The sequence below is a fragment of the Ichthyophthirius multifiliis genome (assembly GCF_000220395.1).
Source record: "Ichthyophthirius multifiliis unplaced genomic scaffold scaff_1120509251387, whole genome shotgun sequence".
In the NCBI taxonomy this organism is placed as follows: Eukaryota; Ciliophora; class Oligohymenophorea; order Hymenostomatida; genus Ichthyophthirius; species Ichthyophthirius multifiliis.
In genome coordinates, this window is record NW_004085923.1 from 1 (window position 1) to 23,864 (window position 23,864).

The 23,864-nt window shown below is 17.4% G+C and overlaps 4 protein-coding genes across 4 annotated transcripts, besides 52 other annotated features; 2 read left to right on the forward strand and 2 right to left on the reverse strand. All coding sequences in view use genetic code 6, as the record gives it.

Annotated features, from left to right (window-relative positions):
• Positions 1–49: 49 nt before the first annotated feature.
• Positions 50–90: a microsatellite.
• Positions 91–597: 507 nt separating this feature from the next.
• Positions 598–637: a microsatellite.
• Positions 638–1,414: 777 nt separating this feature from the next.
• Positions 1,415–1,464: a microsatellite.
• A 271-nt stretch (positions 1,465–1,735) lies between these two features.
• On the forward strand, positions 1,736–2,723 carry IMG5_193090 (hypothetical protein; the record flags this gene model as incomplete). The annotated part of the gene is made up of 2 exons (XM_004025013.1): positions 1,736–2,465; positions 2,520–2,723. A coding segment is annotated over one exon (312 nt), but the record flags the coding sequence as incomplete, so codon positions are not given.
• Positions 2,724–2,820: 97 nt separating this feature from the next.
• Positions 2,821–2,846: a microsatellite.
• Positions 2,847–2,882: 36 nt separating this feature from the next.
• Positions 2,883–2,918: a microsatellite.
• Positions 2,883–2,929: a microsatellite.
• Positions 2,930–3,267: 338 nt separating this feature from the next.
• Positions 3,268–3,297: a microsatellite.
• Positions 3,298–3,686: 389 nt separating this feature from the next.
• Positions 3,687–3,743: a microsatellite.
• Positions 3,744–3,900: 157 nt separating this feature from the next.
• IMG5_193100 (protein kinase domain protein) lies at positions 3,901–4,843 on the reverse strand (the record flags this gene model as incomplete). Its single annotated transcript, XM_004025014.1, has 2 exons — positions 3,901–4,383; positions 4,433–4,843. The coding sequence occupies 2 exons, from the start codon at positions 4,841–4,843 to the stop codon at positions 3,901–3,903; spliced, it is 894 nt and encodes a 297-aa protein (XP_004025063.1).
• Positions 4,844–4,960: 117 nt separating this feature from the next.
• Positions 4,961–5,020: a microsatellite.
• Positions 5,021–5,057: 37 nt separating this feature from the next.
• Positions 5,058–5,135: a microsatellite.
• Positions 5,058–5,154: a microsatellite.
• A 54-nt stretch (positions 5,155–5,208) lies between these two features.
• Positions 5,209–5,269: a microsatellite.
• Positions 5,212–5,283: a microsatellite.
• A 184-nt stretch (positions 5,284–5,467) lies between these two features.
• Positions 5,468–5,512: a microsatellite.
• Positions 5,513–5,553: 41 nt separating this feature from the next.
• Positions 5,554–5,653: a microsatellite.
• Positions 5,554–5,665: a microsatellite.
• Positions 5,666–6,474: 809 nt separating this feature from the next.
• Positions 6,475–6,507: a microsatellite.
• Positions 6,508–6,509: 2 nt separating this feature from the next.
• On the reverse strand, positions 6,510–9,742 carry IMG5_193110 (hypothetical protein). Its single transcript, XM_004025015.1, has 3 exons — positions 9,209–9,742; positions 8,666–9,102; positions 6,510–8,521 (listed from the first exon to the last, which is right to left on the reverse strand). The coding sequence occupies exons 1-3, from the start codon at positions 9,571–9,573 to the stop codon at positions 6,696–6,698; spliced, it is 2,628 nt and encodes an 875-aa protein (XP_004025064.1). The 5' UTR covers positions 9,574–9,742; the 3' UTR covers positions 6,510–6,695.
• Positions 6,659–6,689: a microsatellite.
• Positions 8,772–8,907: a microsatellite.
• Positions 9,112–9,189: a microsatellite.
• A 59-nt stretch (positions 9,743–9,801) lies between the features above and the next one.
• Positions 9,802–9,837: a microsatellite.
• Positions 9,802–9,846: a microsatellite.
• Positions 9,808–9,846: a microsatellite.
• Positions 9,809–9,846: a microsatellite.
• An 85-nt stretch (positions 9,847–9,931) lies between these two features.
• Positions 9,932–9,989: a microsatellite.
• A 775-nt stretch (positions 9,990–10,764) lies between these two features.
• Positions 10,765–10,798: a microsatellite.
• Positions 10,799–10,869: 71 nt separating this feature from the next.
• Positions 10,870–10,938: a microsatellite.
• Positions 10,873–10,938: a microsatellite.
• Positions 10,888–11,004: a microsatellite.
• Positions 10,892–10,999: a microsatellite.
• Positions 10,909–10,996: a microsatellite.
• Positions 10,960–11,035: a microsatellite.
• Positions 10,996–11,035: a microsatellite.
• Positions 11,036–11,307: 272 nt separating this feature from the next.
• Positions 11,308–11,345: a microsatellite.
• A 1,091-nt stretch (positions 11,346–12,436) lies between these two features.
• Positions 12,437–12,525: a microsatellite.
• Positions 12,438–12,516: a microsatellite.
• Positions 12,491–12,531: a microsatellite.
• Positions 12,532–13,063: 532 nt separating this feature from the next.
• Positions 13,064–13,170: a microsatellite.
• Positions 13,152–13,198: a microsatellite.
• Positions 13,152–13,199: a microsatellite.
• A 1,275-nt stretch (positions 13,200–14,474) lies between these two features.
• Positions 14,475–14,606: a microsatellite.
• Positions 14,607–15,183: 577 nt separating this feature from the next.
• Positions 15,184–15,276: a microsatellite.
• Positions 15,267–15,317: a microsatellite.
• Positions 15,318–15,879: 562 nt separating this feature from the next.
• Positions 15,880–15,941: a microsatellite.
• Positions 15,942–17,319: 1,378 nt separating this feature from the next.
• Positions 17,320–17,385: a microsatellite.
• Positions 17,386–18,109: 724 nt separating this feature from the next.
• Positions 18,110–18,177: a microsatellite.
• Positions 18,178–18,260: 83 nt separating this feature from the next.
• Positions 18,261–18,314: a microsatellite.
• Positions 18,261–18,328: a microsatellite.
• A 1,179-nt stretch (positions 18,329–19,507) lies between these two features.
• Positions 19,508–19,553: a microsatellite.
• Positions 19,519–19,573: a microsatellite.
• Positions 19,574–20,644: 1,071 nt separating this feature from the next.
• Positions 20,645–20,700: a microsatellite.
• A 551-nt stretch (positions 20,701–21,251) lies between these two features.
• IMG5_193120 (hypothetical protein) lies at positions 21,252–23,083 on the forward strand (the record flags this gene model as incomplete). Its single annotated transcript, XM_004025016.1, has 3 exons — positions 21,252–21,705; positions 22,090–22,728; positions 22,998–23,083. 3 exons carry the CDS (start codon positions 21,252–21,254, stop codon positions 23,081–23,083), a joined length of 1,179 nt encoding a protein of 392 aa, XP_004025065.1.
• Positions 22,941–22,990: a microsatellite.
• Positions 23,084–23,864: the final 781 nt, after the last annotated feature.

Below are 23,864 nucleotides of genomic sequence, written 5' to 3' on the forward strand. Positions count from 1 at the left end.
TTATAAATTATAAAATANATTTTTATTTAAATTATTCAATTCTTAAAAGATATAATAAATTTATATATAATATTTATTATATTAATAAATAATACACGTATTTTATATTTATATATAATAAAAATATCACAAAAAAAAATTCTTTTTTTCAACTAATTATATTATACTATATTTTCACCATAATTTATTATATTATAATTATTTCTTGTTTAATTTTAGTTGACTATTTACAATATATTACTATAATTATTATTTTCTTATTAATTATATTATATGTTTTATGAATTTCGTAAGCTTTAATTGTATTAAAATGCATTTAATTTATTTCTATGATGCTACTTAAGCATGTTTTCCATATTCTATTATATATTTGCATTTTATTATATGTTCTATTTTTAATTTGATATATTTTCTACTTATTAAGATGATGATATAATCTAATCAATAGCTAAAAAATATAATTTATTTAAAAAAGTTAAAAATATATTATTTTTTATTTTTTTGAATTATTTTCTTATTTATAATAAAAATATTTTATCAGTTTCTTTTTATTATGTAATTGTGTTTAAAGTTCTTTTTAGATAAACATTAAAGTTCTATTTTATATTTAATTTATTTATTTCATATTAATATTATTAAAATACTTTAAATTTAAAATTAAAATCCTATAATATTGGTTTTTATTATTTTTTATTATCTTCTATAATTTATTAGTTATTTTTTTTTATAAAATATATTATTTAAATCCCATTTTTTTTTAATTTTATTTATATTTTTTTTTATAAACAAAATTAATATTTTATGATTGTATTTTTTAATTAAAACAAAGGCAAAAATTAATTAAAATTGTTTATACAAATTGAAAAACTTGAAAATAATATAAAGTTTATTCTTTAAATTAGGAAATATGGTAGAATTTTAATTAACTTGGGGGTATTAAATAAATTGTAATTAGTTAATTGCTAATAAAAAATAACATTTTTACTTTTTAAAATACTGAAAAATATATATTTTTATGTAAAAAAAAAGATAAAAAGAAAAAAATAATTAAATATGAAATATTTTAAAATTTAGAAGAACATATAAAAAATATAAATTAATTATAAATAAAAATTTTATAAAATACTAATTATATAAAATATTTAAATAATAATTTTATAATTATTAATATATATATGTAAAAAAATCATATTTTAATATATAAGAAAATAAACCATTACATATAAAAATATAATCGAATATTTATTTAATAAATATAAATAAATTTCATATAAAAATGTAATATTATATATATTAAAATAATAAAAAAAATTAGTAAATAAATTTAATATTTTATTTGTATAAAATAAATAACATTATATATATATGTAATATAATAAATTATATGAATTTTTAATATATATATTATAAATATTTATATATATATAATTTTATATATACATCTATATATATTTACAATTATATTTTTATTTCATATCAAATGGATTCAAAATCCCTTAATGAAAATAAAAATATTAATTAAAGCTATTCTTAATTAATAAAAATTTTCTAAAAATATATATCTTACTTTGAAACTTCTCAAGCTTTACAGAAAATAATAGAAAATTAAATAAACGAAAATTCAAAAATAGCTTAGTATTCTCAATGTTTTAAATATTGCGGACAAAATTATAATAAAGATGACTTATAAAAAGTAAAATAAACTAAAAAAAATATAATTCATAAAATAATAAAAAGTCTATTTGTGACCCTATATGGGAAATATTATAAAGAGGGGGAAAAAGAATTCGTGTAATAATATGCGCTTTAATTTCTGAAGCATTAGGAAAATCATTTGTAAATTATAAAAAATTAACATAAATAAATAAAAAAGGATGATGTAATAGAAATCGCAGCTTTTATTGAAATTTTACACAATTGTTCATTAATAATTGATGATATAGAAGATAATAGGTACATATTTAAATCAAAAAATATATATATATATATACATTAAAAGTTAAATGAGAAGATAAAAGCCTACAATTCATTTAATTTATGGCACTGATATAAGTATTAATGCAGGAAATTATGGATATTTTGCCAGTTTTAATTATTTTTTATAATCAACTAATTATCCAGATGATAAATTAATATAATTGACTAAAATATATTTTTAAGAAATGACTTAATTACATTTGGGTTAGGCTTTTGATATTTAATGGCACAAAAATGCATATTAAAATATATTTCCTTCCGAAGAATAATATATATAAATGATAATAAATAAAACAGGAGCCTTACTTAGAATGATGGTAAGGTTTATTTGCGTTGTATTTGAAATAAAAGACCTAGTATTAGTTGAAAATCTATCTATTTTTGCGGAAAATATAGGAACAGCATTTTAAATATAGGATGATATAATAAATATATAATCTGAAACATACCAAGAACTAAAAGGGATGTTAGGAGAAGATATATACGAGGTATTTTTTTAATAAATTTTTATTTAAAAACTAAAGAAAAAATAAAAAAATAAGGGAAAAATTACATTAATGGTTATATATTGTATATAAAAGCTTAATGAATTATAAAAAAAAGAGTTTTTAGACATCCTATTGGGAAAAACTTTAGATTAAGAAAAAATCAGAAAAGCTATTTGTTATTTAGTTGATTCGGGAAGTATTGAATATGCGAAAAAAATGGCTTGTAAATTTAAAGATTAAGCTTTTTAAAATATTCAATAATGCTTTTTAAAAGAGACTGAAGCTAAAAATAGTCTTATTTAATTAATAGAATATATCATTAAAAGATAATTTTGATTAAAAAAAAAAAAAAAAGTTTTTTTTTTTTTTTTTTTTTTTTTTATAATAAATATTATTATATATATATATATATATATATTTTTTTTTTTTTTTCCTTTTTTTTTTTTTTTTTTTCCCTTTTTTTTATTCTTAAAATTTTATTTAATATATATATTTTATTTTTTTTCAGTATTATTATACATTATTTATATTTTTTGAAATCTTTATCTGATTTTTTAAATAATATAAACAAATATATATTAAAATTAGAAATTATATACTTTTATTTATTTATGGGTTATATTTTTTTTTCTTTTATTTTTATTTAAATTAATATAATAATTATTATTTTAAATAGACTTTTTATGTATTCTCTGTAATTTATTTATAATATATATAATATCTAAACTATACTAACTTTATTTTCTTCTCTCATAATCAAACAATAATGCATCTTTTATTGTATTAATTAAAAAATAATACCTTTTTTATTTATATAGTTTTTTTTTATATAAATTGAATGTTATTATTAATATAAGAAAACAAATAAATTATTTAATGGATATTAATTTATTAAATTTAAAAAAAAAATATTTTTAAAACTCACAGAGAATTTTTATGATTTTTTGTTTGGTTAAATCAAAGAATTTCATTATATTTATTATTCTATTAAATCCTTATATAAAATATAATTTGATTTCTGTGTTTAAATATTAATTATATTATTTATCTATTTATATTCCTTTAATTTTATTTAATGAATTTTATATTGTTTTAATTAATAATTTTAAGTATATTATTAGAAATAGGATATTCTTTAATTTTTAAATCAATTATTTTATCTTTATTATAAATTTTAATAATAAAATTAAATTAATTATATATTACTTTTTTTTTTTTTAGATATAATCATATTTTTTATAATAATATATAATATTTTTATTAATATATAATTATATTAAATACACAATTTTAAAAAATGATTATTTTTTTCAATTATATAAAAAGTAAAGTTAAAAGATATATATATATATATATATATAGTAAACAAAACCTAACATTACTTAATATAATTTAATTTAATAATAATAATTTTTATATATAATAATGGGAAAAATCATAAGATTACTCTTTTCGTTTATTCTACAATATTATTATCCCATTATTCTTTTGAATATCTGCTAATGTTTTTATTTAACCATTCATTATTATTTATATCTACTAAATTAATTCTTTCATTAGGATCTCTTTATAATAATTTATTAATGAAATCTTAAGCTTCTAAAGACACATAACCCGGAAAAAACAGATCATTCTGATAAAAATTAATAATAAAAAAAAAAAAAAAAACATAAAAAATAATAATATTAACCTTCATTATTTTTTATAATTATTCATTATTTTTTTCACATAAAAAAGGTGCTTTTCCAGTCAATAATTCATAAGCTAAAATACCCAAACTCCAAATATCCACACTTCTACCATAATCTTCACCATTTAACATTTCAGGACTTATATAATCTAAAGTTCCACAAAAAGTTTATCTTTTAAGTTCTGGGCAATATACACTACAACCAAAATCTGTTATTTTAATAGCTCCCTATATATATTATTTGAAAATAAATAACTATTTATATAAAGATTTATACATAAGATAATAATATATTTTAAGGTTTTAAATCTCTATGAATTATATTATTCTAATGTAAAAATATACAAGCACTTATTATTTATTTAATATACAAAGCGGCTTATGTTTCATCATATTTCTAACCTTTTTAGAGTTATAAATCTTTATATAATTAGCCATGGGAAGCATATTCTTATACTAAATAAATAAACTTTTCATCATAATAAAATCCGTATAATTTGATAATATTAGCATGGTTTAAAAAAGATTAAATTATTATTTCATTTTATAAATAATCTTGTATTTTAAGATTAATTAAAGTTTATTTTCTTATTTTTTTTATAGCGAAAATAAATCCTGATTAAATATCTCTTTAAAAAAAAAAATATATATTATAATTTATTAATAAATATTTTGTTTACTTAGCCATAAAAACGTCAGAAAATTTACCTTAACCTAATAATTTACCAATTTAAAAATTTTCCTTTGTGAAAGCATTTTTAAATAAATTTGTATCAACATAAATATTACTTTAAATATTAGTATTTTATTATTAATGTTTAATTAATTATGTAAATTATTATTATTATTAAAATTATAATTATTAATGTTTTTACTAATTTTAATTTTACTAAATTAAAAAATATTATTATTATTATTATTATTATTATTATTATTATTATTATTATTATTATTATTATTATTATTTTTATAATTATTATGTTTTTTTTAATTTTTATTCTATTTAATTTTGTATTTCTGTATATTAATCTTCAAATTATTCAAATTTATTGCTTTTTTATTATTTATTATTATTTATTTATTATTAATTTTATTATTTTTATATTTAATTATTCGTTAGTTATTATTCATTTATGCTTTAGTTTTTTTTTCCTTTGTTTAAAATTCTTTCAATCTACAATATATTTTCTAATTATTCCTACTATTTATCTTTATAAGTTTAAGCATTTCCTTTTCCAAAAACTGAAACAGATTTTATTTATCTTGATTATTACTTACATTTAGTCTCATCGATTATTTTTTAAACATTTGGATTTAAAATATTATTTTAATTATTTAAAATAATATTGTTTATTTATTTATTTTATATATTAAAATCATTTTTGTTAATATTATGAATATTATTATAATTATTATTATTACTATTATTATTATTATTATTATTATTATTATTATTATTATTATTATTAATAATTTTATTATTATTATTTTATTATTAATAATTACTTATATCATTAATATTTGTATTTAAATTATAATTTTTTATTATTTCATATTAATACTTTTTTTTATTATCATTATTGTTGTAAATAATATTTTATTTCTATTTTTATGCTTAAACTTTCGTACTTTTTTATTTTAATTTAACTTTTAATTAATTTTAAGATTTGTTTCTATTCTCATCTAAATTATTTTATTAATTAATATAATTTAAGTTTAATTACTCTAAAACATTTAATTCTTATTAAAACATAGTTGTTAAATTATTTTCTTAGTTTAAATTTTCTTTTTATTCAGTATATGTATTATTAATTCTATCTCTATAATTAGGGCTTGTTCTATTTATTTTATAGATATCATTATATGCAATTTTTATAAGAGTTTAATTTTTTTCAAATTCACTATTTATTTTTTATTGTTAAATTTATTAGTATTTGTTTAAATATTTTTATTGAATTTATGATATTTAGTTTTTTACGAAATCTTTTTGTTAAGGCAATATATTTTGGTAATGTTAAAAATATACATTATTTTATTTCGTTTCATTTATTAAATCATCTATTAGTTTTTATGGTTATACTTCGTATATTTATTATAGACTCATTAGTTTGTTTTTTTTTTTTTTTTATATATATTAATTCAAATTACTTATTTTTTATAATCAAAATTAACTTTTTGCTTCTTTTTTTATATATAATAATTTATTTTTTAAATTTATATTAAAAAAAAAACATTATTAAAAAATTCAAATGAATATTTTTAAATATATAAATAAAATTATAATTATATATTTTTTTTTTTTTTCGAATATAATATATATTTTCTTTTATTTTTTTTTTTATTTTTTTTTTTCTAATTAATGGTTTATTATTATATAATTTGATTTTAAAGATGAAATTATTAATTTATAAAATGCTTATTTTATTTATTATAAAAAATTAAACATAACAAAAAAAAAAAAAGCGAAATTTAATATATAATAAAATATTAAACATGAATAATTAAAAAAAAAAAAAAAAGAAAAAAAAAAAAGATAAATATCATTTTTCTGTTAATTCCCTATATCCTTCCCAATTATCCGGTGCTTAAAACCCATTTTACTTCATAACTTGAATTAAAGTTTATATCGGTCCATCATCTTAGACTAATTCTTTTGCTTTTTCCATTTTTTATTTACATATCATCCACTACCCATCTAAATAATAAAAAAATGCATCATTAAATAATTCTATAAATTGTTCATTTCTTCCCTCAAATGCCATTCTGAGATCTTTATTTTCTTAAATATACATATTAACATCCCATTCACATTACCTATTTATTACTTCTGACACAAGGTCAATGATTTCATTTTTTTTATATAGGCAATCATAATATTTATCCTATTTACTCAAAGTAGGATCCCCATTCTTCGAAGCAGGCAAATTATTTACATTAATATCCACTGTATAAAGCCCTATTGGTCTTTATGATCCTTTTACATTCACTCTATCAATCTATCTTGCAATATTCTACATTTTCGGTGAGAAAAGTTCATATAAATCCGATGAAATAAGCAATGGGACTCCATATTATTTAGTTGCAGCCTCTAACCTTGACGCCATATTAACATTAGGACTTAAATAAGACGCATCTATTTTAAATTAAGAGCCTATAGCCCCTTCTATACCCCATCCAATATGCAATCCGAATCCCATTTTGACTTTATAATTCTCCAGTCTACTCTAAAGTCTCTTATCATTCCTATACTCGAGAATTTGCTATTCTCTATTCAACTTAACGTTAATTTTAAGAAATGAAATAACTGCCAAATCACATAAAATCTAGATATAAACCTCGTCATTAAATACAAGTGAATTATCCTCCTCTTTAATCATATATTTATCCTCTCTAAGCTTCCAAACTAGCAAAAAAGCGTCACCTATATTCTTATTAGCTGCCCCCAAATACCTATCTACCACCATATGGACAATTTCTCCTATATTATTCACAAAAATCATTACATCTTCCTATAAAACTTCTGTTGCGTCTGTAAAATTTCGGATATCGCAAAATCCATATATTGCGCTTTTCTTTTTTCCAGGAATCATAGGGTTTACATCTCCTGTATTAGTCATATTACTGGCTATAATTTCACTCCCGGCATCCCCGAATCCCAACGCAAGTAAAGTTCCGATTTTTATAATCGCGTTTTCTATTATTATAGTCTCATATTATTAGTCTTAAATAATCAGCTCTTGGTCTTTAGAAGATAAAGGGTTATTTGCAATTTAAATTACTTTATCTCGCATTCTTTCTATAGGGATCAAGACTAAATCATTTGCATCTTTTGCGAATAATAAGGCCCCTACCGTCAATAATATACATACGAAAATAATTCTTCCTAAAGAAAGGCATGCACTTAATACTGCTAAAGGCGCTATATTTAAAAATCCCTGTATTAGTTTCTAATCAGAAGTCATACCTTTTAAAACATTGTCATATTCCATTTAATCTTCTTTATTGGGGTGGTTTTACAAATATAAGTCTATGTTTAATTCATATCCGATCCCTTCTTTTTCCTCATCTCGGATATAATCGAATATTGTCAAGTTAAAATTATTTATATAAGACAAAGGAATCCTCAAAAATACAATAGGAGTAATTAAATTCATATGTTATTTAACTATAGTATCGAATTATAATTGAATTTCATATCTAGTAGATTTCATTTCGGTTATTAATTTTAATTATTAACAAGCTAAATCCATTGTAATAGGTTCTTCAAAATAATAAGCAGCTGAAAAAAGAGGCATAATAAATAAAAGTAATAATACAATAATTATTACTCTTTAAGTTGTTAAGTCAGCTAATTTTTTTGAAACTACTGATTGTTTTACTTTATATTTATTTTTATTTTACTATTTTTTATTTTTAATAAAAAAAAAATTATTTTTTTATACATTTGTGTTTGATGTATTATCTTAATTTTTAAAATATTCATCCATTTTAATACTTAATTTTTTAGTACTAGACACATTATTAGTATTTTCTTGAATTATTTTATTCATAATAATCTATGGAGAATCATTATTATTATTGCTATTGATATAATTACTGTTTATATTATTAGTGTAATTATTATTATTATTATTATTATTATTATTATTATTATTATTATTATTATTATTTTTATTATATTTATAATTATTATTATCATTATTTTTATTATCTTCATTATTTTTTTTTTTATTATTTTTATTTTTACTTATTTTGTCTTTTTTAATATTCTCTTCACATTTATTGTTATTTTATTAAGGAAAAATTTTCTTCTTTTTCTTTCTTCTTTCTTCTAAATTTTTTTAAGTTTTATTCGAAGTTTATTAATTCTATTATTAAAGAAGAGCTGCCTTATATAATTTAACAATTCTTACAAGTCTAACTAATCTTATAAATCTTCTTCCTGATCTAAATAAAATATATATATATATATATATATATATATATATATATGTATATATCTATATATATATATATATCTATATAAGTATATATTTTATTTATAATTAATAACCTTCTAGTTATTTTAGAAGCACTTCCTTCTTTAGATAAATCAACAGTACTGTTATCATATTATCCAAAAAATATTATTGATTATAACACATGAATATCCATAATCAAAGATATAGTAGAAATAGTATCTAGAAAGAAAAAGAATGACAGAAAATATTTTGGCCTTATTATCATCGCAGTTATTACTTCACATGTAAAAATCAAGAAAGCTATAACTGTGAAAAAATCAAAAACTATATCTGCCCTATTATCAAAGGCTATAATTCTTATATCATCTCCAAAAAGTGCATAAGCAGTAGTTAAATTTATTACTACTGAGGTAAAATTGCTATTTAAAAATTAATATAACGTAGGATGTTTTTCCATTATTTTTTTTTCCTCACTTTCTTCTTCATCTTTAAAAATTTAATTTTGACTTTAAATTTATTTATCCCCAAATTTACTTTCTATTTATGCAAAGGAACTAATTTCTCCTTCATTTTTTTAACTTTCTATTTAGGATTCTTATCTTTAAATTTTCTAATCTTAAATTAATTAAGAAAGTTGAGGGTTTATTTTTTTTCGAATTTCAAGATAAGGGACATTTTAATCTACTTTTTTTTTTTTTTTTACTTTTTTTTTTTTTTTTTTACTTTTTTTAATTTCTTTAACTTTCTTCTTATTATTATTTATTTTCTTCATTTTTATTTTATAATCTATCTTAATTTTCTAATTTTTACCCTTCATTTTTAATTTCTATAAATTAATTTTTAGAATTATCTATTATATTTATTTTTATATTACTTTCAACTAATTCCTATTGGTTATTTTATAAAAGAATATCTTATTATTTACAATTTATACTATATTATTTGACTAAATTATTATTATTATCTATTGAAAAAAATTAAAAAAAAAATTATATATAAATAATTTATTTATTTTTAAAAAAAGGACCTTTATTTGATTATTCAGAAAAATTTTCTTATTTTTTTAAATTATAAAACATATTTATATTTTAATTTTCTAAATTTTTTATGTTATCACTTTATTATTTAAATTAATTAAGTTCTATTTTCATAAAATCTTATTCTATTTTTTAATTAGCCATACTTTAATCTGATAAAAAAGTAAACTTTATATTTAATTTTTAATTTTTTTTTATAAAGAAAATATGTGGTATTAATTACATTAACTAATTAAATTTATTAGCTTAAACATTCACTATCTTAAATATTATTTTACATTTAAATTTATTTTTCTTGTTATAAATATTAATCATTTTTTTAAGACTACAATAATAAATTACTTTCAGGATTTACTTTTAATGTACTATTTTTCTATAAAGATTCCTTTTATTGGTTACTTTTTTAACTTTTATTTTCATTATTATTTATTGCAAAAAATTTATCAGGGGTAGTGATTAAATTATTCATAGCAAATAAATAATCTTAAATTTCATCTTCTTTACAAAAATTACCTTCCTCAGTATTTATTTGCATATTTTTTTATTTTATTATATAAGTTATATATATAATTATAAGTATATATGTTATTTTTTTTTATTAATAATCATCAAAAAAAAATAAAAAAAATAAAAAATATATAAAAATTATTTTATTTTTATTTTTCACGATTATAATTAAATAATAATAAAATTAATAAAATTACTTAAAATTACTTAATTATATAAAGATAAAAATAAATATATATATAAAAAATTATATATATAAATAAATAAATATATATATATTTATATATATTTCTATATATATATATATATAAAAATTTAAATATATAAATACATATATATTAATAAAAATTTAAATAATATTATCAAAATTTAAATCTTAATTTATTAATATTTTAAATTATATTATTTATAATTAAAAAGATATATTTTAATAAAAAGTAAAAAAATATTATAAATGATTATATATATCTTAATTATATATTTAATATCATTATCTAACTAATAAAATTTATGTTAAAACTGTTAAATATGTGATTAGGTCACTACATAATGTTAAAAATGTAATTAAGGTTTTTTTTTATAAAATAATCAATGTATATAAATACTTCCTTAACATGACAATTGTTTAATAGTCTAAAATAATATGTAAATATAATAAAAAATAAAATAATAATAAAAAAAAAAAGATGTCAGTATTGCAAAATCGGTTATTATAAAAATAGACAAAACAATTGTGTATTATTTACAAGATCTACTTCTTCTTGTTCTTTGATAAAGTTTTTTTTTTTAATTAAAACAAAAAATACTTAATAATTTTTTTAAAAAAATAGTCATATAGGACCTACTGGTGATTGCTTAACTACTCAAGAAATAGCCATATAAACTTAAATTAACAATTAATAATTTTTATATTGTGAAAACCTAACATTATATAAATAATAATTATAATAAATATGCATGTTATGCTAAAATTATTCCCCAAATCCCCTTTATAATTGCGATTTATGCATTTTTGATTAAGTTTAATAGTAATTAAAATGCTTAAGGTGCGTATATCCTTATATATTGAATTAATATACTCTAAAATGTGAACTACCTATGAAAAATTGTTTAAGAATGTAACCTTTTTCTCTACAAACTAATACTTTTTCATGTGAAAAATGCCAAAGAGGTTACTATTTTGACCAAATACAATGTTCTAAATGCATATAAAACTGTATTGAATGCGAAAACAATTTTTCCTGTATAACATGTGAGCCATATTTAGTTTATTAAAACGAATATTGCCAAAAAGACATTAATTTATAATTTTTATTAAATATATAAACTTTAAAATAACTCTATTAGTCTATTTAAGTTCAATATAGTGAATTTACAGGAATAGAAAACTCGTTTCCTATATATGAATTGCGAAATATATAAAATTTTGCAAATAATTTTAAAGAATGTTTCAGTTCTTAACGATCTAATTCTTTTTATTAAACTTGTAATTGTTTTTAAGATTTCAAAGGAGCAAGATGTTAATTCGATATTACTAAAAAAAACTTTATAAATGAAAGATTAGATAATTTATGGAAAAGATTTATAAGATTATTTGATTAAAATTGGTTTAATAATAATGAAAATAGGGAATTTTTTTTAAAAATATTAGCTTTTTATGGAGAAAATGGAGATATTATGCAGGATATTATGCTTTAATAAATTAATAATTTTTTAGAAAATTCAAACTTTATTTAACTCTATTAAAACTTTTAGTAATTCGGATTAATAAGTAAAATATATTATATATTATATGTTATTTATTATATTATATATATATATATATTATTTTATATATATACATATATATATATTTACATATATATTTATTTTTTATTTAAAATAAAAGATTGGTTTACTCTCGAAAATATTGAATAAAAAATAAATTATGAATTTTTTATATATTTCTTAAATTAATATCTAGATTTTTTAAACAAATCATAATCTCAATTTTCCAATTTAAATTTTATTTTAAGATTAAATGACTTAATAAATAATCAATTATAACTTATAATTAATAATATTTAATAAAATAATCTCTAATCATATATTACATTCATAAAAACAATTAAAATAGAAATATATGCTAGAAAATATACAATAAATGCCTAATAAACGCCTTCGTTTTTTTCGTTAAATTCTCCTCTATCAACCATATTGCAAAACGACGCTAAAAACATCCTCTAATTTTATAATTTTGAAGAATTGTAAACCTAATGTTTATATACTTCATATGTAGATTACCCTTATATTTTTATTTCAAAACCTACCTAATAATACCTATCTTAAAAAAATCAATAACATAACAGTTTAAATTCAATTTTTTATTTATAAATAATCTAAACATCATACAACAGGTATAATAAAAATATATAATTTAATTTATATGTTTAAAAAATTATAAAGAAAAAAATATAAATATGAATATATATTAAAAAAATTAAAAAAAATAATATATAAATAATTATATAAATATATATATATATATATATATATATATTATTATTATTATATTTTTTAGATATTATAAATTGGATAATAATGTCAATTCTCCTATAATCACAGTTTAACTATAGTTCTAATAAAATTAATAAAATGATAAGATAAATTTCTCATTTAATACTTAATATGGTGGTTAATTTGCTATTCTTATTCCTTTATTCAGATATCATATATATTCTAAAAACGAGAATTAGATAACAAAAATTACTTGTAAAATTAAAGAAGGAAATTTATGGTCAGATTCTGAAATTCACGGTGTCCTCTAACATTTAACTTAGGTATGTGAATAGTATGTTATTTGTTTTTACGATTTTAATTTTGATTTTGTTAACGAAAAATAATTTGCTTATTTTTTGGAATTAATAGACCCTCCTTAAAAAACAAAGCCAAGTTTTTTTTTTGTTTTAATATAATTAAATATATATTATATATATAGATTTATTATAAAAATATGACTCTTCTTATTTTATTTCATCCGGATTTTTTATACCTTTATCAATCTTAATCATTTTTACTATAAGTATAATAGTATTTACATAGATTCCTGTTTTAAACTAAGGAAAAATACTCCGAAAAAAAATAAAAATGCAAGAAGAAAACATAAACTAATTCTAAACGGACTCAGAAAAGACTGAAAGAGAAAAAAATATAAAATAAATTTACAATATAAATTATTAAGAAGAAATTTAAATGGATCCTTTAATGTCTTTACATTTTTACAGTGTAATGCACACATAAAATATGTAGTATAAAATTCAAAAATTATCAATAATATCAATGTAATGGCTTTTTATGTCTACTATAATTTCAATATTTATATATTATTTAGAATGGGTAATTTATTAAAAAATATTAACTTTTTTATATTCTTTAATTATTTCACTGATTATAAATTATGTATATGGAGCATTATCTATTCTTTTTAGAATGGATAGAGATGGAACATAAAAGTATATATAATATATATAAATATATTATATTTTTTTTAATAAAAACAAGAATACATTATTCGTATATAATATTTTATATATTAACATTCATTTTTCTAATTGCAATTTAAATAAGTGCAATGGGCTTTTATGTAGGAGAAATATAATAAAATTGGCATGTAATAGGATTTATTATATTATTAATAATTGATAATGTAATATTTGATATAATTTTTTCAATAATTTTATTAGATATATGTAATAAAAATAAATAATAATTTTACTTAATTTCTAAAATAATAAGATTTAAAGGATTTTATGAAATATGAATAAAATGTTAAAATTATATAAATATATATAAATATATATATATATATATATATTTATATATTATTTATTATATAATATTTATATTTAATATTAGGTAATAATATTTATATATTTATATATTGATTTTTATATATTATTATATATATTATTTTGTAATCAATAATAATTATTTCAATTTATTTTATTATTTTACATAAATTTATCTAAGAGACTATCTAATTTATCTAAATCTTAACTTTTTTTAAAATCATACGTATTTAAAGATGTTTATTAATATTTTCCTTCATTTTTAAATGTTTCAATATTATATTTTTCTAATTCCTTTAATCTTTCTTCATTTTTTTATTTATTATATCTAAATCAAATCCTTAAGAATTTATATTTTTATCATTTTAAGAATAACTATTTATATTTTTTTATTTTTCGAATGCTTTAGAATCTCCTAAAATATTCTTAGCCGCCATATTTATAGCACTACCTACATTTTCTCTTTATATAATTTTTTCAGAGGTACCTATTCTATTTTAATATTATTAATTTTGCATTAAATTATCAATTTCTTTTGTAATTTCACTATTAATTGAAGGTATATACAAATTAGGATGAGCAATCTTAACTTTAAGAAACACCATATTAACCTAATTTAGAAATAGAAACATGTTAATTTTAAATTTTAAGTTAATCTAATATATCTAATGGAATAAATTTATTGTCAGATGCTAATGATTTTTGAATATATTATTATTATTACAAATTTGGTTATAAAATTTTTTATTATTCTTAATAATTTGATTATTGAATTTAAAATTATTATTATTATTATTGTTATTATTATTATTATTATTATTATTATTATTGTTTTGTTTATAATTAATCATCAATTTCATTATTTAGTGTGTAATTATTAAAAACATTTTAATTTGATTACATATATTTAATATCTTGATCTACTTCTATAAATTCATTATTTTTTTTATTATTAGCATTGATTCCTGGTTTATTCTTACTTAAAGCCTCTTATAATTATATTTAATATTATTTTTCTTATATTTATTTTTATTCATATTAACCTTTTAATTCTTAATACAATTTTTCTGCTTTATTTCTTTCTTCTATTGCTAAATTTGCTTGATTTTTAACTAATTCAATTTATTATTACATCTGTATTTGTTATTATTACATTTATAGACGAAGTTCATTTAACTATGGAAGAATATCATTTTATTAATTATATAATTAAATTTGTTGCTATTACTACATATATTATTATGGAATAATTATTGGAGGTGGCTAATATAATTAAAATCCATTTGCTGCCTAAGGAAATAAATATTAACCATTTTAAATATTAGATTGCGGATATAATTATTAAGGCATATTATTTGCATAAATTAAAGGAGTTTATTAAACTTAATTTAGTTATTATTATTATTATTATTATTATTATTATTATTATTATTATTATTATTATTATTATTATTCATTCATTTAAATATTATTTTATATTTAGTTTTCTTAATTATTATCATTTTAGTTTATTTTATTGTTTTAAGAATTTTATTCTTTTATTTAATTATATAATATATACGTTTTTTTTTTTTACTTTTATGATTTTTTAATTCTTCATTTTATTTTTATATGTTTTCTTGTTTTTATTTTTTTTAATTTAATTCTTCTTAAATTTATATTTTTATATTTTCTTATTCTTTTTAAAGTCTTTATTCTTCTAATTGTTCTTCTCTTTTTCTTTTATCTTCTTCTTCTTTTTTTAGTCTATTTTTTTCTTCAATTTACCTTTACAATTGTCTTTGATATTCTATTTTTTATTGGTGCTTTTTATTTATTTCTTATATATCACAATTTTCTATTTTCATAAAATTTTTAGTTCCTCTAATATGTTTACTTGAGTTATTATTAATTATCATATTATTATCATAATCAAGATTTTATATTAAATTATTTTAAATTTTTGTTGGTTATATATTTTATTACAAATCATTAAACAGTTGATTTTATTATTATGCATTATATTATTATATATTAAACTATTGTTTTTAATGTAAATCATTTTGTTATTAAATTTAATATTATTATTAAAAACTTAAATTTAACTATTATTATTATTATTATTCATATTATTACTAAATGTAAGGACTTTAGTTTTATTACCTATTTATATTATTTTTTTAGAATTATTTTTATTACTCTTATATTTCTTCATAATTATATGGTTATAATTGTTATTTTGCAATATTGTTTTATTATAATTATTATTAAGAAAACTTAAATTTATTATTTTCACTAGGAAAGTTTCCGTAATTTTAATTTTGATCTATAAATTATTATTTTTAAATATAAACATCCTGTTTGGTTTTTTCTTTTTATTTCATTTATTATTCTAAAATGTTTTTATATTATTCTTTTTTTACTCTTTATTCTTAGAATTCTTTTTCCTTCTATAATTCAATTATTTGAACTTTTTTTCTTTCATTTTCTTCTTCTATTTTTCTTACTACTTTTTCCTAATATTCTTAATATTTATTTTTTTCTTAAATCTTATATATAATATAAAAATAAAATAAAATAAACTTTTTTAAAAAATAAATACTTATTATTATAAAGCTTAATTATAATTTTTTTTTATTTCTTATTAATGATAATTAATATTTTTGTCATCAAATTAATTCTTTTATTATTATTATTTAAATTAATCCATATTATCTATATTTTCAATATTATTGTAAGAAACTGGATTACTTAAATTATTTTCTTTATTTATTTTTTCACTTTAATGACTGTTTTGAAAATTATTATTGATATGATTTAAATATTCTTCTTTTTATTCTATATTTTAATATGATTATTATTATTATTATTATTATTATTATTATTATTATTATTATTATTATTATTATTATTATTATTCATATACTTAATTGTTTGTTCCTGTTGTATTATCGGCTTATTCTTTTTTATATATTTTTTTTTATTTTTATGTTTTAAACCAAAAAAGAATAATTTACTTTTTAATCTTTCTTCTCTTTATTATTTTTTTTTTTCCCATATTAAATCTCTTTTTGATTTGGCTTCCATTTATATTTTTAATTCTAATTTTAAAATATATACTTATGTATATATAATTTATTTTTTAAATCTTATTTTTTTTTGTTTTATTTTGCTTTTTTTTTTTTTTTTAATAATAATCTTATTAATAATTTACATAAAATAAATAATATAAAATCATAAATTAAATAAATATAATTTTTATAGTTTTATCTATTCAATAAATAAATTTTAAAAGCAAGAATCTACTATGTAGCATATTTATACTTAAATGCCTATTTTCTATTGCACATTTGTAACATTTTTCCAAATTTTCTCCTGTTAATTATTATAAAATATAAGCCTTTCTATATGGATTTTCTTCGAATTCATTATAGGCTTAAATAGCATTTTAATTTGAGTTTGTTATTTAATTATCAAATGAGAAATCTAATAATTAATTATGAAAATTTTAAGTCATCTAAAACTTACTACTCATTGCCCCATTTACATCTACATCTTAGTAATACGGTGAAGAATATACTAATTTTCCTCCAAAATCATAATATGAAGTGAAATTTGTACTACTCATGAATAAATAATATTTTATTTATTTTTATTTTAATAATAATAATAATATTTTTTTTTTTATAATAAAAAATACTAATATTTTTTGGTAAAATAATACGATTATTTCTATATATTACCTCTCTTCCTAATTATAAAAATACATAATATATAAAATATATATAAAGTTAAAATATTTTATTAAATCTAAAAAAATAAATATTTAATTAAATTAAAAAATAAATGTTCAACTAAATTATTCCGAAAATGCTCCCTTCAACCCATAAAGGATCAAACGGTCGAATAGCAATAATAGGCGGTTGTTTAGAGTATACTGGTGCGCCTTATTTTTCCGCGATTTCCTCTTTAAAAAGCGGTTGTGATTTATCCCATATATTCTGTACAAAATAAGCCGCAATTCCCATTAAATCTTATTCCCCTGAATTAATAGTCCATCCCTATTTAAGTGCAAGTAACGAAACTACTGAAAAATCCGAAAAAATACATAAATAGCGGAAACTTTAGAAAACTTATTAAAATGGTAGAGTACATTTAATGCCTTTATTTTAGGTCCAGGATTAGGTAGAGATGAATGGATAGGAGAGATATTATCTGAATTTATCAAAAATAAAAAGGAAGGACAACTTTTAATACTAGATGCAGATAGTCTATGGTTTTTATTTAGTTAAAAAAATGAATAAAATTAAGGTTTTATTCCTAAGCTTAAGCTAAACTCCTCAAAAACAATACTTACGCCTAATAATGTCGAGTTTAAGAGACTTTATGAGGCTTTTTGTTCCTAATAGGACTCTTTTGATTATGAAAAAAATAATAATTTAATGCAAAATATTCTTTAAGATAATCCTTCATAATCTTTTATTTAAATTAATATTGATCATCCAGTAGTTTAAAAAACGGTTTAACTTTCTTAAAAATTTAATAATATTATAATTGTACATAAAGGCTTTTTAGATATTATAACAAATGGAAAAAAAGCTTTTTTAATTATGTAAAAATCAAGTTTAAAAAGATGTGGTGGATAAGGTGATATTTTAAATGGTTTATTAGCAGTTTATAGTTATTGGGCTACTTAAAGTATTATTTAAGAAACTTTGGGGATTAATAATAATGAGAAAGAGTTGATTGGGTGTATTTTAGCATGTTTAGTTACAAGAAAATCAGCTTTTTTGGCTTATTAAAAATATAAATATAGCTTAGTAAGTAATAATATAATTGATTATATAGGAGAATCTTTCGAATAAATAAGTGAATGTTAGGATATATTTATATCAAAGTTATGAATGATAATAATTTCTTATAAAAAATAAAAAAATATAATATATATATATAAATTATTATAAATTTATATAATTTATTTTTTTCATTCATAAATATTTTTATTTTATATAGATATTATTTTAATATAATTAGATTTATTTATAAAAATAAATATAAATATATATAAATATATATATATATATATATATTTATTTAGTATATATATTTTTAATATACATTATGATTTTTAAATACGAAACTAATTATAATAAAATTAAACCTTTTTTTTGAATAATATTTATTACCTCATTAAAGAGAATATAAATTACCTTTAAAAATAAGAATTTGGCGAAATAATAGTATTATCGCTATTTTTTTATAAACAATTGTTACTATAACTTCATTAATACTATATTCGATTAGAAGAGTAACTTTTTTATTTTTAAAGTATTATTATTTATAAAAGATACGATTAGGAATTCTGATAAATTTATTTAATTTAATTTTGGTTTATTTTTTTGGCAAAAAAGGTGTTCTGGAATTAAATTTTATGTATATTGCTATACATAGTATTGTAAAAACTACTTATAAAATAATTATTTGATAAAAAAAAAGATTACATCTTCTGTAATTGGTATAGTTTTCCTATTTTCTTTACTTGAAATATTATTCTAAAGTGTATATAATAAAATTCATATATTATAGATTCGATTTATATTTTTTTTATTTAAAAAATACATATAAAGGATGAAAATAATGATAAATTAATGCTTATCATTTTTTGCGTGCCTTACTTAGTCGATTTTTTAGCTGGTTTATGTCTTTTAAAGTTGCTTTTTATTATGAAAGAGAATGAATAGGAAGAAGTAAAAACTTAATAAAAAATTTAGGGAATTTATTTATTTATATAAATAGAAATTAATAGAAATTCCTTTTTTAGAATAATAAGATTAATGTGTCATTTGTTGTTTATAAAAAAGAAATACAGTTTTTTATAAATGCGGTCATAAAGTGGTTTGCTATTAATGTTCTATTAAAATAAATAGCTAATATAAGAAATTATGTCCTATATGTAGACATGAGATTGAAGATATAATTATATAATATGAATGAAATTAACTAATTACATATACTTATTATTAGATTAAAAATAGCTTTTAATTTATTATAAATAAATATAAAAAAATTGAGAGAATTATAATTTGATTTTGTTGATTTAAATAAATTATAAAAAAATAAAACATTTTAAATTTTTTTATTTTATTAAAAAAAAATCAAAAACCTAATTAATAAAAAATATATATATAAATATAATTTTTATATAAAAAAATAAATTTTTTATATTATAATAAAAAAAAAAAAAAATTCATATATATATATAAAAAAAAAAATAACAACAATTAAATTATTTTAAAAAAATGGATAATAATACATTTGGTTTAACAGGAGTTAATTTAACAAACGAATAAAATCAATCTTAATAAAACCTAAAATAATAACAATAAACCCAAAGAACTTCAAGGTAACAAACATCACCTTTACTAACACATAAAAACGTAAATAAATAATAAAATTTATATTAAAAACAATTAAAATAAGCAAGAATTCTAAAAAAGTATAAGTAAACTACCTTTAATTGAAATCAAAAATGCTCCTAAACAACCTATGTTAATTCAAAACGAAAGAGTATAATTAGAAAACCGGACTTAAACACACCTCAAATAATCCCAATCCGAAAGCAAAATCGAGAACTTGAGATATTTAATAGACCAGGAGAATATTAATTAAAAAAATAACTACAAAATTAACGAAACAACCAAAAAAGAAACTACAAGACCCATTCAGAAATCTAAAAAACTCAAACCAACTCTTTTCATAAAAGATAAGACCAAGAATTTTAAAAAATGAAAGAAAAGCGAAAAGTTTTAGATATTTACAAGTAATAAATAGTACAAGACTTCGATACATTATACGAAAAAGACACTGAAAAGAAAATAATAACTAAATTACAAAACCTTGAAAAAAAGCAAAAACTACAATAAGAATTAAAAAGAAACGAATCAATTCTTTCTAACGAATTAAAATCCTATAATACAATAAAATACGAAATAAAAAAAAAAAAACAAGAATACGATAATCTATTAAACTAATTAAATAACTGCGACTTCGTTTTTACTTAAGAAAAAGACCGTAACGAGCTTGAAAAGCTCAAATAAACTCAAGAAGACCTCGTTTAAAAATTAAATGACTCTTAAAATATCTAAATGTCCCTAAAACACATGAGCGATACCCGAAAAAAGCTAATTTTATTCGAAAAAAAGCAAGTAGAATAACTATATGAAGAATACCAAAAACAATGTAAAATATTAAACAAAAAAAGTGAAAAACAAATTTCTTTCAAACAAAAACTCGAAAACCTTTCCATTTAGTAAAAAAACTAATAAAAACTAAACAGTCTAGCTCTTCCAGAAAGATTCAAAGAACATCTAGAAGACTAACTAAGTCAATTTGAGGACAAAAGATCAATACAGGAAATTTTTAAGCATGAAAATAAAAGAAAAGAAGAGTAAATATAAAAAGAATAAATGCGAAAAAAAGAAGAACTAAAACAACAGAAACTAGAAAAGGAAAAACAAGCCGAAAAAATAAAAGCCGAAAAAAAAGTTATAGAATAAGATTTAGCTAATAAAAAGAAGAAAATTGAAGATTTACTTAAAGTATCTTTTGTATCTAATATAACAGCTTTAGAAGCTCATAAAAATTTCATGGAATAAACCATTTAAGAGCTAAAAGAATTCCAAGTCTATTTCTAGTCATAAATAGACAATTAAAAATAATAAAATTAATAAAAAAAAAGCCTTTTAGAAAATTTAAAATTCGTCCAAAATCAAAGAAGGGCTTCTATTTCTATTCAAGAAAAAGACGTAGAAAAAAGCGAGAAAATTCTTATTTAAGAAAATTCCAAACTACAAGAAGCATAATAAAAAGTAAGAAGACTCGAAAAAATAATTGACTAAATCTGCCTTGTATAATCTAGAATAAACTACTAATTATAACCTAAAAATCTCAAAAATAAAAACGCAGAAGTTAAAAGGGAGGAACTTATAGATTAAATAACCCTATCAGGCCTTAAACTAGAAAAAATAGTTGCCTTTTTAGCGAAAAAAAAAGACCCATAAAGAGTTGAAAGTATAAATACAGATGCTGATTATCACAAACCCCCTGAATATATAGGTATTAATCCTCTTAACTATACCAAATATTGGGAAAATTAAAATATTAATAACTTAAATGAAGATAAATTCATGTTTTAACAAAATGAAAATGACGAAGATCAATATTAAAATACTATTAGAAAACAAATCCTTGTTAATAATAACAGTAATCATATTAATAACAACACTAATATTAATAATATAATTAAATGAAAAAAAAAATCAATATAAATATGTTTTTGAAAAAAGCAAAACAAAGATTTATTAAAATAAATATTATTAACAAATTTATTTATTAATATAATTAAAAAAAATAAAATATATATATATAAATTATTATTTTCAATATATAAAAAAGTAAAAACTAAATAAATATGCATATATATATATATATATATTATATATATATATATATATATATATATATAAATCAAGATAAAGGATTTTAATTAATGACACCAATATTTCCCCTTGCAAGCCCTGCATCAAGCATAGAAACTAAATAATTCGCATATTCATGAGCTCCTCTTTCAAGTTCTTCTTATTTTCTTTTTTCTAATCTTCTATGATGTTTAATAGTTTCATTTTTTATTTTTTTTATTTCCTTTTTAAGATTTTTACTACTTTCTTCATTTTACTAAACCATTTTATCTGACTCTAATTTAATTTAATCTGCAATATCTAAATATTATTTAAATTTATTTTCAATAAGATCTTTATTATAGTCATCAAACTGCGTAAACTTCATCTTAAACCCCGTAACATAGTTTTTAGTTTTATAATTAAACGAAGTAATATACTTAGCTAAAATCGGCGAAAACTTTATCGGCATAAGGACCCTTTTATTCCTTACATTAGATAATTATTTATTTTAAATCGCTGGTAATTATTAAACTTAGTTATTATTTTAAAAAGAAACACTTTAATTTTCCATATTTTTTCCCCCCCCACTATTTCCATTTTAATCTAATCTTTTTAACTTACCATTATTTTCCTAAGCCAATATATTCCCCGCTCCCAAATCCAAATTCCATTGATTCCAGTATTTATTCGGATTCGATATTTAAATACCAGTAAATAACCTCGAAAACTCATTCAATAAATCGCTCTTTAAATCATTATCGAATTCGCTTCTACTTTTCGGGAACGCATAAAAAAACGAATAGAATACTGCCTAGGCTATAATATCGAAATACTTCTTAAAAAACATATTATTATCTACTTTATTTTCTATCGAAAGTAATATATTTACATAATTTCTAGCCAATCTATTCAAAAGACAACCTTAAATTTTCAAAAACC